Source organism: Xiphophorus hellerii, chromosome 8 (genome assembly GCF_003331165.1).
Source record: "Xiphophorus hellerii strain 12219 chromosome 8, Xiphophorus_hellerii-4.1, whole genome shotgun sequence".
In the NCBI taxonomy this organism is placed as follows: domain Eukaryota; kingdom Metazoa; phylum Chordata; class Actinopteri; order Cyprinodontiformes; family Poeciliidae; genus Xiphophorus; species Xiphophorus hellerii.
The window spans coordinates 4,988,486-5,007,213 of record NC_045679.1 but is presented as its reverse complement, the minus strand read 5'-3'; the positions used below and the strand labels follow the sequence as shown (position 1 = coordinate 5,007,213).

General features: G+C 38.3%; 1 protein-coding gene across 18 annotated transcripts in view; it reads right to left on the bottom strand.

Annotated features, from left to right (window-relative positions):
* The window catches only part of LOC116724430 (voltage-dependent N-type calcium channel subunit alpha-1B-like), a 135,571-nt gene that overhangs the window by 54,065 nt on the left and 62,778 nt on the right, over nucleotides 1-18,728 (bottom strand). For all 18 annotated transcript variants that reach the window (XM_032570113.1, XM_032570115.1, XM_032570124.1 and 15 more), the window contains exons 7-18: nucleotides 15,212-15,315; nucleotides 13,668-13,783; nucleotides 13,504-13,593; nucleotides 11,333-11,422; nucleotides 10,065-10,286; nucleotides 9,872-9,984; nucleotides 9,022-9,134; nucleotides 8,287-8,418; nucleotides 2,895-2,967; nucleotides 2,582-2,699; nucleotides 1,576-1,643; nucleotides 1,366-1,472 (exon numbers count right to left, since the gene is read on the bottom strand). In XM_032570113.1, coding sequence (XP_032426004.1) covers nucleotides 1,366-1,472; nucleotides 1,576-1,643; nucleotides 2,582-2,699; nucleotides 2,895-2,967; nucleotides 8,287-8,418; nucleotides 9,022-9,134; nucleotides 9,872-9,984; nucleotides 10,065-10,286; nucleotides 11,333-11,422; nucleotides 13,504-13,593; nucleotides 13,668-13,783; nucleotides 15,212-15,315 — 1,346 coding nt within the window. The remainder of the gene's footprint in view (nucleotides 1-1,365; nucleotides 1,473-1,575; nucleotides 1,644-2,581; nucleotides 2,700-2,894; nucleotides 2,968-8,286; nucleotides 8,419-9,021; nucleotides 9,135-9,871; nucleotides 9,985-10,064; nucleotides 10,287-11,332; nucleotides 11,423-13,503; nucleotides 13,594-13,667; nucleotides 13,784-15,211; nucleotides 15,316-18,728) is intronic.

Below are 18,728 nucleotides of genomic sequence, written 5' to 3'. Positions count from 1 at the left end.
CAGTAGCTTCACTATTAGGTGTACAAATTCAATTAGTCTTTACAGTCTCTGTCTGGGGGCCATTTGGGGCCCTTAATCAAGAATATCCTGAAATTGGTTTGCCAGTTCAGTTAGTTACTGCAGCGCATCAGGATCACTATAGATGGAAAAAATTAGGAGTAAATTTCAGCCTAAAAAACTTAGAAACTTTTAGATTAATTTAAGAAATTTTCTAGAAAAACAAGAACATTTCAGAGTCATAAAAATTTAACATTTGCTATAGAACTCAGAAATTTTGAGACTATTTTCAGAAAAAAAAGAAAAAAAAAAACTCAGAAATTTTGAGAATGAGAACAAAGATTTTCGAGAAAAAGAACTTAGAAATTTCAGTTTGAAAAGTTGAAAATTTGCTAGAAAAAAATTAAAATTTGAGATTAATTTAAAAAAATTTATTGAAAAAAGATGAACATTTCTGAGTTTCAAAAGTTGAAGAACTGCCAGAAGAAAAAAAAAACTCTGAGATTTGGAGATTAGTGTCAGATTTTATTTGGAAAGAAAACTTTGAAAAATTGGAAAAAACTTTAAAAAGTAAAAAAAATTAACTTTTGAAACTATTCTTTTTGAAATTTTGAAGAACATTTCTGAGTTATTTCAAACTCAGATAATTTTAGATTTTCGTCTAGAATTTTTTTTTGGCAGAAATGTACTCCCATTTTTTAATATGCTGTTGTACAATTAAACACATCAACAAAATCCACTGATGAAACTTTGTGGAAAATTTTTCTTTGTTTCTTCAGAAGCTACATAAATCTGAACAGTTTTTATTTAGTCATTTTCATGGAAATATTAAAAGTTTGGTGTGATTTTGTCTCACAAAACTCACCATTACATTAATATATTACAGTATATTATAGTAATATACTGTAATATACATTTACAGTATGTTATAATATTATAATATTGCAAATAACATTTGCAATATTATTCATTTGCAAAGCTAATTTTATCCTGATATTTTCGTGCAGATTTGACATCTTAAATATATATCTGTATAATATCTGTAGAACAGAGAGCAACAAACAGGAGTGAATAAAATCTTCTTTCATTGTTTTTTTAGTAAAATGTTAATTAAACTCAGCAGTAAAACAAACAATTAGGTGAAAGCTGTTAGTTGAAACTCAGTGCTTCCTTAATTGCAGATAAAGTTGGAGAAGACAACAGCTAGAGGAGGGTCATTACGGGGATAAGATGAGGAGAAATGCAAACAAACAAAAACACGTTTCTGAGACGGAGAGGGGAGAACATCCAGAGAGAGAAATATAGAAAAACAAACATATTTCCCTCCTTTGTGGGAGCAAACAGAGCGAGAAGGAGGCAGAAACTTACGCAGCGATGGAAATGTTGGCGGCTGACATCGGGCTGACTTCTTTTACTTCCAGAGCTTTCTGCAGAGCGAGCTTCTTATTGGCTGCTTCCTCCTGCTCCTCTTCATCCTGCCAACCCAAAGCTCAGGTTTTATGTCTCTCAGCCGAATATCTTGAGGACACAGGAGAATATAAACTACTTTCCATTGGTCTTGGTGATTTCTGAGCCCACCTTTGTCAGCTCTTGGGCGTTGGCGAGGTTATCAACAGCGATGGCCAAGAAGACGTTTAGCAAAGTGTCTGAATCACAACTTTCAGGAAAAAAATACACATAGTGGCAAAATATATTTAAAAAATATACACCTTTTATTATCTTTATTTCCACTAAATCTGATATTGGACAACTTTAATTTTCATTTATTAGATTTGAGAGACAATAGGAGTCACAACTGAGTGACAAATTCAGAAAGTTGGTGAAAGTCAGTGATAATTTGATACAAATGCAACATAAATGTCCTGATGGCTTTTAACACGATGCTTCTGCCAGTGATGTTGAATCTGTAGTACGACATTTATTCACAATATGAGAAATAAAACAATCTGTGTGTGTTTCTACACCTCAACCGTCAGTTTCAGCCTTGCAAACAGCATCAGGACTCCAGCACTCACTGTGAGAAAAACCAGATAAGGATGGAAAGGAATGAATTATGCACACAAAATCTAAAATCTGTGCAAAATTCTGCAGTTTTTATGACAGTAGTACAACTGAATTAGAAATATTTTTTATTTTTCCTCATTCTGCATATAGCAATCCTTCTTCATCTCTCTAACACAAATCGAAAGCTTTGCTTTTTTTGTTCACTTTTTGAATTTGAACTGCTTTGTTCAGTCTAACCTTCTATGCGCAACTTGGAGGTGTGTGCACTTCTGAACTACATTCAAAATGACAACATTTCTCTTCGTCATCATGGCAGATAATGATGTTTATTCTGTACCCAGAATGCATTGCTGTAAAACAGTAAACGGTTTAAAACAGGGGTGTCCAAAGTGCGGGCCGGGGGCCATTTGTGGCCCTATGAATGATTCTGGGTGGCCCTGGATCACAGTTCAAGGATAGCCTCAATTTAGTTTGCTAGTTCAGGTTTTCTAAGGTGTTTAAGGGCCACTGCATATATATATATAAAATATAGCTATTTTTGCCTCATATTTAAGTTCTGCTGTTGCACCGAAGAGGATACAGTTTCCAAAGAGCGTGAGGACGATGAAGTAGATGGAGGAGTACATCCCACGCCGAACGCCGCCCTGAGACTCGATGCCATGGTACATGACGGCGTTCCAGTCCTCGCCGGTCAGGATCTGAGGAAAACGCAGGCTGCTTCGTAAACGGACTGTGGATTAAATCACTTCACAGAGCAAAGGGGGATGAGCACAGACTAATTGAAGGATTATCACAGAGCTCATCTGGGGACAAAAGAGATTATTTTAAGCTAATTTGAATTCAGATAAAGAGCTTTGTTTGGCCATTTTTCCATTTTCCTGTGGTTATTTTACCTGGAACACAGTGAGGATGGCTGCTGGGAAGGTATCAAAGTTTGTTGTTGGTGTCTCATCTTCAAAGTTAAACCTGGAGAATCAAAAACGCTTCATTAAAAAGAAAATCACAAAACTAAAAAAAAACTAAAAAACTTAAAAATATAATTTTCTGTGGGATTTAAAACCAGTAGTATGAAAATCAGTTGGCAGATTCAAACTTAAGGACTCTCACCAGCTGTATTTGTGTTTCATTTAAAAAATGTCTCATAAAAATATTAATATATATAAAACTTCTTCAGATCCTAACAGAAATAAAACTTAAAAATGTTTCAAAACTTATCAGTTTTAAAAGAATAATATGAAAAAGCCAATAAAATTATAATTATTGTGCTTGTTGCTTTGCACGTTTTTCTCCTTCCACTTAATTTTTTTTGCTGTCTATAGTGCAATTGGTGACTGTTCTAAACGTTGATGGCGCCCCTGAAGCAATGGCCTCCTGGGTGGAGAGCCATACTGTCCATATTAGGAAACACGAATGTTTCTGTATGAAAAATCTTAGTTTTATTTGTGTTTTGTATCATTTTATTTTCTAAGTTATTATGTTTTGACTTTTAGTTAGCTGGAATTGTCAAAGTTAGCAAAAGTAATGATGTAATTATAAATGATGTTTGGCGAAGCAAGTTTATTTGGAAAAGTAGAAAAATCTCTTCTGTTATGTATAGAAAATATATACGAAATATTTAGTTAGCAAGCTAAAGATTTCTGTCCGAGCAAAATATTTTGCTTGGAAAAAGAATATTTATTTTGAAACTAAATATTAAGTTAAACTAAATACTCAATTTAGAGTTTGAAAACAAAGTATTTAACTCAGACTTAAACATTTAGTTTAGAACTAAAAATTTTGTTTGCGTTTGTACAGATAAAGGCATAAAGAGGAAGTTTTCTGTTAGATAAATTCATGGGATTCAGAGAGCAGCTGTTAAAATGCCCTTAAAGCAGCAAACTGTTATTTGAAGCTGCTGGAGCCTCTGGAGCCTCAAGATGGAGGATCCTCCAGAGGCTTGTGGTGCATCAACCTACTATTGGGCCCCTAACCAGAGCTCACAAGCAGAACCGGAAGCAGTGGGCCCAGCCGTACATGAAGATTCATTTTCAAACAGACATATATTCCTTTATTTAATCAGGTAAACCCCGTTGAGATCTAGATCTCATTTTCAAGAGGGACCTAAATGTTCACTGATGACTGCTGTGCAACCCTGGATGGTCCAGATGGACGCAGTAGTGGATTGGTGGTGAACAGCCACCACGTCCCAACACGGCTGTGACGTCAGCAAGGAGGTGGTGGAGTCATGCTTTGTGTTTGTAGTTTGAAAAAAATAAATATCTGAGAAAATATCACTTGCATAATAATTTGGAACACGGTGTATATATTTAGTTTGTGAATTAAATATTTAGTTTTTCTTCCTGTTAAGCCAGGTTAAATAAACCCAAACATTGCAGTTCAGTTTTTACAGTGCAACTTTACAGTTTCCTGAAATTACTTCCAACAGCTTTTAAACATTATTCCACATATAGTTATTTTTTTTAAGTGCAGCAGAGGACTAAACTCATTTAAGATAAAATAAAGTGTTTAAAGTGCTGGTGGGATTTTCACAGCGATGGATTAAATATTCTCCTTCCCGGTTCCATCCCTCCATCATCTTTTCCATTTGTTCCCACTTTTCCTTCCATTCCTCCCGTTCTTCTTCTTCTTCTCTTCAGGGATTAGCAGCGCTGAGCGGCGAGCGTGTTGCTCTGTTTATCCTGATAATGGGGATTGGGAGCGCGACCACGGAGACTCCATTACCTCCACCCTGGGAACCGGAGTCACATGACGCTCAGTTTGTTCCCAGCAGTTTCATCTAATCCTGAACACAACAGCAGCAGGTTTTCATTTTTTATTGTGAACCAACCAGAGGAGGCGGCTTAATGCCGAGCCCCAACGGTTCTGGTTCTACAGGAGTGAGAGTCTGTTGGTCAGTATGATTTGGACCAGCAATGATCCTGTAGAGCAGCTGGGAGGAAAAACGGTTCTTTAGTTTCCTCTGAATGCTGAGGAAGATTAACATCATACAGATATTTGATTTATAGATATTTGATTTGTAGATATTTGATTTATAGATATTTGATTTGTAGATATTTGATTTATAGATATTTGATTTGTAGACACTTACATTTATTTATTATGAATTAATGAAATCCAGGAGACAAAATGAGAAGAAAGAATCCATCCATCCATCCATCCATCCATCCATCCAACCATCCGTCCATCCATCCATCCATCCATCCATCCATCCATCCATCCATCCATCCATCCAACCATCCGTCCGACCATCCATCCATCCATCCATCCATCCATCCATCCATCCATCCATCCATCCATCCAACCATCCGTCCATCCATCCATCCGAGACATTTCCTGTTTTCTGCTTCCAGGTTTGACATGTTGAACGTTCAGAAATCCTGTTACTGGTTTGTAACCAGTGGATGTTTCATCTGCTGCCCAGTCAACTCTGAACTCTGAAAAGCTCCAGCTTACTGGACATTCAGACCGGTCCAACCAGCAACAACATCGTCACTTAAATCTACTTTATTTTCTATTATGATCCTAAATCTAAGGGTTGCAGTCATGTGATTAGCATGAAAACAAAACATTTGGTATTTTTTCCAATGGTTTGGAAGGACTGATCACCACAGATCAACCTCTTTTCTTTTTTATCCTTTTAACTAAATGCCAAATCTTTTAGATACCAAACGCCGAAATGTCAAACTGAAAGAAATCCAACTGAAACTCAGAGTAAACAGTTTGAGCGCAGCAGAATCTGTGAATTATCTCTGGCTGTAAACATAAGAACATCGAGTCTGCTGAGAACCACAAAGTCAGAGCTAATCGACAAAGAAGCTCTGAAGCTGGAATCAGAAGAACAAATTGCTCCTTCAGACATTTTCTTTCTCTCCAAACGCAGCTCAGGTCCACAGAGTCTCAGCAGGGAAACTTCTCTCTGCTGCTCATTTTCAATTCTCACCATTTAGCCCAGCGAGAGCGTTCAGGTTTCTGCTCAGAAGAAAAAGGTTGTGTTTTCCTTTGTTACACCACAGCTGACAGAGAACAGACTATTTTTAGGTTACTCAGAAGATGACTCATGATCTTTGCTCAGGAACATTTAAAAAACAATACAAGATGCTCCTTTACACGCTGAGCAGGAGTTCAGTCTAGAGAAAGACGAGGAAATAATTGATTAGGGGAAACGTGTTCGGTCCGATACGCTCGGCTAACTACACACATCTTGTTGGTGTCAGACTCATCTCACACATGTCCATCAGCTGACAGCCAAGTAACGCTAATGATGTCGCACAATTAAGCTGGGAACCATGGCAACGGCCTGCTGTCCTAAAGCGCAACGACGCGCGGGGCCGACAGTCACTGGGAGAAAATACGACCAACAACAAGATGGCAGCTGGAGCTTCAGACTTCAGAGGCAAAAATATTATTATTATTATTATTTTGTTTCCCTTTGGGATCAATAAAGTATTATTGAATTTGAATACATAGTTCCCATGTGACATCACACTTTCCGGAACTTTATAACTGACGGCCATCTTGGTAGGCAGTTGCTATGGAGTTGCTATGACAACAATAAAAAAGAACTAGCTGTAAGAACATTACAACTATTACTAGATCACAATTATTGATTACTCTACCCAGCTCTGTAATAATATCAGTGATGTTTACTTACGGCCGACCGAGGAAAGTTAGCTTAGCTAATGTAGCTTTTATGTGCCGGCTAAGACGGACATGTAGCCTGTGTGTTTGTTAGAACATGACCTCACTCTGCCAGTCACCAGAACCTTGTTATTCACATGAAGAGTTCTCATACGGGTCGATCCAGTAGCAGCCATTTTGTTCATGTAGCTTTCTCGCCCATCGGTCAGGAATGTCCACGTTTTGTTTTTGTTGGTCTCAAAGTCATCGGCCCGCTACGCTTCCCTGCTAAGATGGCGCAGATCACTCCCAGTTCAGGGAACTACGCATTTAATTTCCCTTTCAGATCATTAAAGTATTTTTGAATTTGAAAATAAAAAACCTGGGGAGATTTTTTTCCTACAGACTTGAGACTTGACTTGGACTCCTCATCTGATCCTAGCAGCAGTTTTTACTTTATTTAATAAAGAGTAAAAAGAAGTTGCTACAGACATTTTATTGTGAAACGATGCAAATTATTTTTAGTCAGTGGTGTTGTTGGATGTTAAAGGCTACGCTAACTGTAGCTTCATAATAATGAATAACATTTGGTTGGAATGTTATTACAACCGAACCTTAAATGGATCATTTCAGAAGAAAATAAGCATAAATTACATCCGAGGTTTTCTCGATGTCGAAGCTAGCTTGCATTGCAAGCACACTTTTAACTGGAAGTATCAAAATAAAAGCACTTCCTGTCCCATTCAATCAAAAGTTACTTTTATCCAGTTTTCTCTTCATGTTGTTTTTTATTTTTAAGCAGTTTTGAGGTGGAGTGGGGAAACTTGAAACTGCTACTGCGTCAGTTACTCAGCAGATTGTTGCTAGGTAACCAAAGTTGGGGGAGGGGGGATTTGAAACTGTTTCTTACACAGCAGGCTGTTGCTAGGCAACCAAAGTGTCAGTGAGTTAGTAGTTTCCAACCTAGCTTACCTAGAAAGTCTTTCCTTTGCCTACATCTCCCAGAATGCCTTGTGGTTTTATTTATTGACCACTCAATATTCTCAGATGTATTATCTACCTATTGATATTGATTGCATGTTTATTGCGATATATATTATTAATTTACCATCCATCTCTAGACTCAAAACAACAATATTGTCGTTTATCGTCATAGATACTGGAACATTTTATCATTTAGCAAAATTTGACAGCACAGTTTGCCAGTAAAAACCAAACTGTTTCCAGGAAAAGTCAGGACGATTGTTCCTCAATCGGCTGTAAAAGTGCATAAAGTCTCACCGAGAAGCTGCTCTATGAATGACAACATTTCACCACCACAAAGTCCCAGCAGTGATGTGGGCTGCAATATAAAAGGTTTGTGTGTAAATTGATTCAGAACGTGGGCCAGATGCCAGGCCTTTGATTATGTGCAGCCAGCTCTGGGATCAGGAGGTGTTCCTGTCATTAGACGACACGACGCTCCTGCTGGGAGTGATATTCAAAGGGCTCCAGTTGGCGCTGCCTCTCAGCCAGCTACCTGCTGCGCCGACATGTTTGTCACCGCCGCCGCAGCATCAGTCCAGGGATCACAAGCAGAAGGACAGGAGAGGATCTTGGAGGAGTCGCTGGGGGTTTGTGTGTACGACGGAGCAACGGAGACGACGGCATGTTGGAAATATTACTCACTGTCCACCGAAGAGCTGCATGCCGAGCAAAGCGAAGACCACAATGAAGAGGAAGAGGAGGAAGAGCAGGCTGATGATGGACTTCATGGAGTTGAGAAGGGAAACGACGAGATTCCTCAACGAGTTCCAGTATCTGAGAGCAGAAAGAAAAGCATTGAATTAAAGGTTGGTTAAAAGGGTTATTTATGCAAAACAAATATAGTGAATCAGAAGTTTTTTTATTTAATGATTTAAATTGAAAAAAATACATCATTAAGCCGATTTTCCATTATTATTTTTAACACAATCCTTTGTGTAGCGTCGCACATTGAGCTGACGTCACGGAAGATAAATGGTGGTTTACATGCAGTACCTGGCGGACCAGTAGGGGGTGCCCATTACTGGTGCAGGGACCACAGTTTGAGAAAGACTGACTTAAAGTGACAGAGACCCTAAAACATCTCAAAACTGGCATAACTGATCAGACTAAAATCTCATTATCTTGATTTTGGGTAAAAAATGTAAATAGACCAACCCAACCTCTTCAAGGAAGCATAATAGGTCACTTTTAATGTTCCATCAATACAGATTTCTCTTTCTTTTTGAATAGAGGCAATGTAGGACACTCAGAGTTTGAAGCAAATCCAAAATGCTCTGAAGGCCTAACAGGCCATCAGCTGCCAAGTGCATAAGAAGCCAAATGTTTGTTTGCTGAACAGAAGTCGTCCTGACAGCAGCTTTCCTGAAACAAACTCACTTGGTGACTTTGAAAATCCGGAGGAGTCTCAGGGCCCTCAGCACGCTGATCCCAAACGATGCTCCTGGTTTTATCATGTCCCAGATGACCTCAAAAATACTTCCCACAATCACCTAAACACAACGGAGGAGACGGCAGCAGATGCTTTTAGATCTGATGACGACAATTAAACTGCAAGAAAACGAGTTAATTGTGTTCAGCAAACTCTGAGTGCAACGTCTTAAAGCTTAATCTGGTGTTTTTGATTGTTTTATTCCTAAACATCATTTTGTTTTGTTCAATTGGGGATCAAATTTGCAATACTTGTTACATTTTCAGCTGCTGCGGTTCTGTTTAAAACCAACCAAACTAAGTGAAAAAGATGTTCTGCTCCTGGCCTGTGGGGGCGCTGCACCAACAACCACTGAAGTAAACAACACAAAAACCTCTGAGTAAGACATCTTCCTGCTTCACAAAATGTAAACATAAATGGAGTAGTGTCAGATTTTAGTGATTGTATGTCGCCTGGTAAAAGATCAGGAGACGTTTCTCGTGCTAGCGCTAGTTAGCATCCTTGTTTTGGCTGTACTTACCCAGAATGCACTGCGCTGTAGTTCACTTGAGGTTAACAGATGCATTCGAAACGACCCAGAGTTCTCGTCAAGAGGTTTTGTAGGTTTTTTGGTTTCATATCTGCAGTTTTGCATTTAAACAGCTGATCGGATTCTTCCTGCTATTTTTCACAGCTTCATATCGAAGCATCAACCCTGATCATAAATGAGGCTTCAGATCAGCCTGGCCAGCCTAACTGGAACAAGCCATTAAAACCATCAAAAGACTGAAGGAAGCCATTTTGATTCCAGCCACTTACCCCAAAATCAAAGCAGTTGAAGGACGAGTGGAAGTAATTTCTCACTCCGAGGCCGTACATCTTCAAGGTCATCTCCGTCAGGAACAAACCCAGAAACACCAGCTCTGCTGTGTCTGGTTGTAAATGAAACTTTTAATTAACGCGATCATCGTGAACGTCTGGCTTTCGTCAGCGTGGAGTGGTGATCACTCACAGAGCGCTCTGGTCAGCCAGTCCGGCTGGTCGTAGTGGACGATGGCCACGCACAGCGTGTTGAGGCCCACCAGGCACAGAACGATCCAGTAGAAACTCTGAGCTTTCACCATCCGCCGGATGAAGAACCGGAAGCGTTTCTCTTTGCGCCGGAAGTAAGATGAGCTGTCCATCTTCCCGCCACTTTTTACACTGGCCCGACCGAACGGGGAGCCGGGGGGAACTGAATCCAAAAGCACGACAAATAAAATACATTTTTATTCCAACTTCAACTCTGCAGACTGAATTTTATTCAAGCCAAGTTCTCATCTCTGACAGTTTCCTCATAAACAGGAAACAATTGTTTATTTTAGGAGATAAAACTGCAGGAGTCGACTACTACACTGCAAAAACACAAAATCTTACCAAGTATATCTCTCTAGTTTCTAGTGCAAATATCTAATTTCAGTTGAAAAAAGACAAAACTAGCTGATAAGTAGCTTTAAAGAAAGATATAGCAGCTTGTTTTGAGCGAATAATTCCTTAATATTGATTTTAAAAATTACTAGTTCCATTGGCAGATTAGTTCACTTATAACATGGGAAAAATGTTTTGTTATAAATGAAATAATCTACCAGTGGAACTAGAACTGGGTTGCTAGGCGACGGGCTGGGCTTGGCTGGCGTTGCTAGGTAACGATTCTAAAATAATCCACCAGAGGAACTAGAACTATTTCTTCATTATTAAGGAATAACTGACTCTAAACAAACTCCTACATCTAGTTACTTATAAGTTTTCAAGTGTGCTAGGATAAAAATACTTGGTAAGATTTTGAGTTTTTACAGTGTGCAATCAAACTGGGACTAGACAAATTGGCTTAATAAAGAATTTTGATCAGTAAGGCCAATAATGAGTAAAGTTTTGAAATATCTTGCAACAGTAGAAACCAGTTTGGTCACTGAACGAATGGAGAGAGTTACGGTAGTCAGTATCTTCACCCAATAATTAAATATAAAACAATCTTTAAGACTAATGTCATTTTTTTAGCTGTTAAATGTCCAAAAACTGCAAACCAAAGCAGTGAGAACATCCAGTGTCGTTGCTACTCAACTGATCAAGCAGGATAAATCCTAAAGTTCAGGTTTTCCTGTGAGATTTTTAGCCTAATTTGATAAACAGAGGTCAAAAGGTCAGGATCTTGTAGAAAACTGCCTGCTTTTATGTAAAAGGCTGTGAACAGATGGTGTCCTTTGACCTCCAGATGACCTGTTTAAAACAGATGAGCCTTACCAACAGAGGACATGTCAGCAAAGGGATCGTCTCCCTCCTCTGCACCAATCAGATCGTTTTTACCCTTCTTGATTTTCCCTCGCTTCAGAACTGCAGAAGCAGCAAAAGACACAGAGGATGGAAACCAGGAGACAGAAACGGAAACTCAGTTTACTTCTGTTAATGAAGGAACTAATGACTGGCCAAAACAATCAACACAAAAATAACTTTTAAAACAGCTGCTGCAGAGTCTAAATGGAGAATGTTTCGAGACCAATAGAAAATATAATCTGTATTCAGGTAAAATAAATGACTATTGACAGATTTTCTAAACAAAACTGTTTGTCAGCAGCTGACATAAAAACTACTGAAATAAAAAAAACTACGGACTACTGCATCGTTAGCATTAGTACTGTGGCACTGTTAGTAGGAGCAGGAAGTTAGTAGTAGTACTTCTGGTTAGCTGTTACAAAAAATTATATTGAGCCTGCAGCATAGTTAGCTAACAGGAAGTTAGCATAAAGCCAGTTAGTAAACACAGGAAGTGAGCGTTATTCCTCAACCCTTCTGTAGTAAACCCAGACATCTCTGGAAGTCACTAAATCGCCTAATTTGCCTAATTGATCATCTGCTTGTAACTGTGACGGATGTTGTGGAAGTGATTAGCGGCTACGATTATTTATGTCAGCAGTGACTCATATGCCACCAGTATTACTGTCTTCCTAAATCCTTGAGTCTGACTGACACGTTGCTCCATTACTCACACCTGTTATTTATCTGAAAGAAACCAAACGCATATTTTCTGCACCAACAACATCACCGCCGCATTTCTACAGCTGAGGATTCAGACGTGCTAATCCTCCGTTTGTGACTAATGGAGGACACAGGAGTGCTGGCTTCTGCCGCTTTGTGTGTGTGGAGTGTGTGTCTGTTTTCTGGCAAAAGCATAACAACTGTGTGCGTGCGTGTGTGTGTGTGTGTGTGTGAGCATGGGAATGCATTTAAACACATCCAATATCTTCACATCAGGCTGTAAAATCTGAATTTATCAGCAAATTTCAAGTGAAATTTACAAAAAAGCTGAAAAACACATAAATAAATTTGTTTATGTATCATAACATATACATTGATGTTCTCCGTAGCAGAAGATTGGATTGGTAAAATTATTTTCTAATTAATTTTTTTTAATCTAAGAAAAAATATTTCTCTTATTTATCAGTTCCTCCAGGATTTTGTGAACATTATTATTGTAAAAAAAAATTTGCATTGAAAATCCTTCATTTTTGGTGTTACTTTAGAAATATTTGTGATATTTTTTCTTTATTAAGTCCCAAAAACACAAGAGATTGGACTCAAACATTTTAATCTTTAAAGAACCTGAATAGTTATATTTTTGCAAATAACCTCACAATTATGAATGAAAAAATACTGGGATCTGTTGTTTCCTTGATTGCAAATTTATAAAGAAAATTGGAAGATTAATTAATTTATAGTGCTTTGTAATAATATTCATATGATTTGAACTTCTGCCCAACTACAAACTTCAATTATTTTTTTATGATTTTAGATTATTTCAGATACCAACATAAAATGGTGGATAATTGTATAGCTGCAGGAATATTATATGTATTTTTTCATTTCTTTTAATTAATATCTTAATTTTAAGAAAGAAAGAGTGAATAAAAAGTATAAAAGCAAACATTTTTGTTAAAATATGCATATTTGAGGCTGAGAAAATATTCAAAATGACGGAAAAACACTAAAGCAGAAAATTAAAAGCACCTTCGATAAAATCTTTGAGATTTAACAGAGGAACACAGAGTTTAAATTTCAGGAAGAGTTTAAAACTCTGCGTTTAGCAGCAGAACACAGCAGAGCATCTCTGCAGAAACACATTTTCCTTTCCAATCCTGAGATGCTTGAACGACCTGCCAAGAAAACTGGGAGAAGCCCTCAAAGAAAAGGTGCTGAGGTTTCTGGATCCTTCCCAAGCAGAACCGGGTCTTCCACCACCACCCAAATCTGGTTTATTCATGCAATTAGGACGTGTTTTACTATGGTAAATGTAACATTTGGCTATTCTGTTTTCAATAAGCCAAACATGACTGGGTTTTTCTTAACAGAGAGACTAGATTTCGTGGAAAAAGTCAGCTTGGTTAATGCACATTTGAAAGCAGATGCTCGGTTTTCACCTGAAAGGTTTTGTTTCCTCTTGTACCAGGCGCCGTCCATCGGGGCCTTCTCCTCTGCAATCTCATCTTCTTCTTCAAGCAACACCTCCTCTGCACCAGAGGATCTGTTTGTCAGATTTTGTTCTTATTATTGACAGTCTGGCGTTTTGTTTCCAGTCTCTCACCCGCCTTGCAGATCCACTCCAGGTAGCCGGTGAGCTCCCGCTCGATCTGCTGCTGTCGCCGAAGCTTCAGGAACTCCTGACGCTTCTCCACTCGTTCTCTCTCCTTGGCAAATTCTCTGACAAGAATTTTAATTTTTTAAAAACAGAGACAGAACAGACTGCATTTAAGAATGAATTATTAACTGGATTGCAAATGAAGATAGGAGCGATATGGTTTATTAATCTAAAGTTTATTGATTATCTATCCACTAAGTGTCCATTTTCTTAAATACATTTAAAAAATACATAATTTTTTAACATTATGTCAAAACTGTATTGGATACTGACTCAATCAAAAGAAATTTGTGATTTCATCACATTACTGATGCAACAAACCAGGAACCTCTTAAGTTGCTGAATACAAAAATAAAAAGATAAAATAGAAAAAACACTAAATTCCTTGTTAATAGAGATTCTCAGAAATGCTGTGTGTGGTTGCTTTTAAATTAAAAATTACACTTGCTTTCTGGCACAATGGTTTTCCACCTCGTTTTTCTCTCGTGATATAATCGACCTTGTCGCACATCAGTAATTTTTTAATAAAAATTTGAAGCTGCTTCGTCATTAAGATCCGCTGAATTAAGGTCAAACCTAAGAAACGTGTTGAGTGTTTATATTTTAAAACAGAACCGAATAAATATTATTTTCCACTTCACAACGGACTCCGTTTGGAAAGATTCTCTTTTCCATTCTGACACGGCCGCCATCTTTGTTTCTGCAACCAGGGTTTCGCCGATTTAAAACGAACTGCGGCGCCCTCTGCTGGATGGTGGCCAGAGTACAACTCTAAAAGAAGGTCTCAGTAGACGTTAGCTAATCAATTAGAGCTTATTTTAATCAAGTAAACCAATAATTTTCATCTCTGGTATTTACTCACTAAAAATTTAGAACGATTAAAAAGGAGAATTCCTTATTCCAGGCGGTGTTTATGAGGTTTTATTTTTATTTTACTGCTAAAATACGACGTTTCTTGCTTTTCTTTTATTCTGCAGCATCACTGCTCCATAATCCACACGGCTTGTCTAAAGAGGAAAAGATGAACAACAAAACTCTGATTGATGGCTTCAAGTTTTCCAAATCATGTTGATTTTTCAGCGTTATCTCCTCCTCTTTTCTATGATATCATCGCTTTTGTAGCACATCTGTTAATTTTTGAATGAGAAATTGACGCTACTTCGTCCTGAAACTCGGTTAAATTAAGGTTAAACTTATGATACTTGTCAAGTGCATTTCCCATCCCAAAACTGACTCCGTTTAGACAGTTTCTCTTCCCTGTTCTCTATTAGCTCCGCCATTTTTGTTTCTGTAGCAACGTCTCCGCCGATTCAAAGTGACCAGCGGCGCCCTCTGCTGGATGGCGGCCAAACTACAACACCTAAAGACGGTCTAAGCGGACATTAGTACTTAATCAACTGGAGCTAATTTTAATCTGATAAACCATTAATCATAAATCAATTCACTTACAGAATAAGAAATATAAACATATTCTTTCTAAGTGGACTTACCCTGACAGGACGCCAAGCACCAAGTTGAGCATGAAAAAGGAGCCAATAATGATGAGAGGGATGAAGTAGAGCCAGTTCCAGTTGTTTCCCACTGCATCATTAGTCTGAAAACAATGAAAAATTTATATGTAGTCGGTTACAAATGTTATTTATAGGAGTAAAATAATTACACAGACCTATATTCAGCTTCTTGCCCTGTTTTGTCTGAAGAAAAATCTTTCCTTATTATAAAAAGATGGGCAATGTTCCCTTTTTAACAAACTATCACAGTTTTCCTCCGATCAGAAGCGTGCAACTCTAATTAAAGTTGTAACTAATAATCATGCATTTTAAAACTGCAGTGAAACACCAGCTGTCACATATGCCATGTTTTTCCTTACATTTACCAAACTAAAAGGTTTTCTGCAGAAACAGAGCTGCTATTTTCCACAAACATGTCGCTGCAGGATTTCTCTCAGCTGGAATTAAAAGTATTTTGACATTTTTTATCTAACAAAGAAAAACAATGAGTTCGAACCACATGAGTTTTAACATGTTCTGATTTTCATCAGAACATATAACAACAACAGGAGCATTTTATCTATATTTTAGCTACATTTTTTAAATGTCTCAGTTTGTTCAATAAGTAATTAAACAAGAGAATCAAATACAAATTTAAGTGAAATATAAATTGAAATCATAATTTTTTAAATGCCTTTTTGGCTCCCTCGGCTGTCCGTTGGAATAGACAGGCTAGCATTATCATTGTAAAAGCTAGCATTAGCATTAGGCTAGGTTAAAAACTATGCAGAGGTTTGTCACCCATCGGATTGTCCCCATTGTTCATGAACATAGATAAGCTAGGAATAGCATTGGACATTAGTGTTAGGCTTGGCTAGACTAACAACTAGCATGCCTAGGTCAGTCACCTAATGGATTAGTTACTTCCTCTGCTGACCATTAGCAAGGATAGGCTAGGATTACCATTGGAAATACTAGCATTAGCCTTGGTTAGGTTAAAAACTAGCATAAGTAAGCCAGGCTTGTCATCTGAATTGCCTACGTAATGCTGTGCATTAGCACAGATAATCGAGCATTAGCATTAGATTTGTTAGTGTTAGGCTTGGCTAGGCTAACAAATAGCATGCCTAGGCTGGTCACTCGTTACATTGCCTACTTCCTCTACTGTTCATTATAACAGATAAGCTGGCGTTAGCACTAGATAGGCTAACATTTAGCATACTTTGGCTAGTCACCTACAATTCGTTTTTTTTTTCTCTAAAGAAAATGCTTAGCATACAATATCTGAGTGTCATACGTTTTCACTGCAGTGTTCTTATGACAGTTTATTGTAATTCAATGTGACATCAAACATAAACATGACGAAGACCGAGTTTGAGTGGCGTAGACAAGAGTCCTGCTAAGCTACAGCAGAGATGCTAAACCAAACCTTCTTGTCCAACACCTGCGTCTGACCTCATAAATGTAAAAATTGTCAGATAGTCCCATAAATTTATAAGGTAAAAAGCTTTCCAGAGCAGTTTAAACAGTTTGGGTAGAAATGACTGGACCACAGTCCCACTGTGGATCAATGGAAACACGTCCGGTTTGTGCGTTTATACATCTGCTGTTCTACATGTAGAAATCTACAGAAAAAAGCTGCAAACAAAGCAGGTGCTTAGAGAAATGTCACAGAGACCTCCATTAAGGCTATCAAATGAATTCTGTTTTCATTTTTTTGTCTGCTTCAGTTTCATTACAATCAACATGAAGTGGCCTGAAACACTCCTCCCACTCAACGCTGGTGTGAATAACAAGCAGTTTCCATCTTTTTCAGGCAACAATCCAGAATTTCTGTCACATTTTACCCTAAAAGACATTTTCCTACAGCTTCTCTTCAATTGTCTCCAACACCCTCAGTTTGTTTCTGCGTTGCCGTTGTGCCCCAGGAAGTAAACGTCCTCCGTGCCTGAAAGCGCTTCGGTGACACTTTGCAGACGCCGATGTCAAAGTAATTGTGATGGGAGGCTCGGTCCGACCCGATCAGTGGGCTGCGGTTCTGTATTATGGACCAGAGAATCTGAGATGAGAGAATAAAAATGTGCTGCAGCGAACCCTCCGGCCCCCGCTGTCAGAGCAACAACCACCCACCCGGAAGGATGAACGCCTGGGTTCGTTTCTTTTCAAGCGTTTCATCACTTTCTCATCATCGGCTTGTTTTTTCTCCCATCTTTTAACTTAAAGTCATTGAGTTCGACACTTACATGAATGTCTTTTCTGCTTCCTTCTTCATTAAGATGAATTCAGGTTATAATTTGACAATTCGGGCAGGTGAAGGTCTTGGTTTCTGCAAAACATGATGGTGCTGAGCAGCCAATTTAAACCGGAGGCCAGAGGGGAAGTTTGTCCTTTCCTTAGACGGGATGACAGATTCAAATCGGAGATCAGGGAATCTATATCTGCCCAAATAACAGGTCTGTCACAATAAAACATCTATTAATCGTATGATTTAACATTTTCTCTCCAAAAACTGAATGACAAAAGTCTTCACTCTGGTGTTTTGGTCTCAACTAGACTTTTATTTTTTGAAGGAGATTTTTGTTTACAGAAACTTAATAATTCATTTTATTTGTTGTTTCTGTTGTTTCTTTTATTGATTTCTGAGATTTAAAATGTCTTCTAGTGCCAGTGTTAAATGTTCACTAGAATTTAAAGTCTGTTGTACTTCCATTATTTTACCACTATCACTATTTAGCCTTGGCTAGGCTTAACAATGGTCTCAAAACACCAATATTATCGTTTATCGCAATAATTTCTGGGACAATTAATAGTCCAGCAAAAATTGTTACCAAATTGGACCAATATCCAATCTTTTCACCCCCCAAAAAATTTTATTCGTGCCTCTTCCATAGGTGGAGCTACATCTAATATCCGATAGTTTTCATATCAGTCCGAATGGTCGCATTTTATCCGACTTTTACGTCGTTGCTCCCAACAAAATCAATAAGTATTTGCACCTATGGAATCACCCACTCTGTTTTCACTCATGTTTTTTGTAGTTCTGTGTAAAATGTACTTTTTTGAGATGTACATCATATTATAAAGAGAAATCATTTAATCTCCACGGCAACCATTCAACGTTACAAAACGCCTGGGTGGACTTAGCCCCGCCTTCTGGGCGCAGCTCCTCCTCGTAGCTGCCGCCTCACAGAGCAGCCGTCTCCTACTCAGTTCCTTCAGACTAGCCAGCAGCCAGCAGCAAACACCTGGTGGAATTACGCACAAACGACAAACGATCCCGTCCCATGCTAAGGCTTCTCACACAGAGATCACTAGAACACCAACTGCACTCTCCATGCACTGGAGAAACACAAACCGCCGCCTTCAGTAGCAGAAATAGTGAGGAAGAGACGACAAAGTGAGACTGTCTCTCGTGTTATTTTGCATTTTTAAACTCAGCTAGCAGGAATCGAGTGCTTTTCCTCTGACATGGCCTCAACATGGCAGCTTCAGCAGTTCAACCACTTCATCTGAGAAA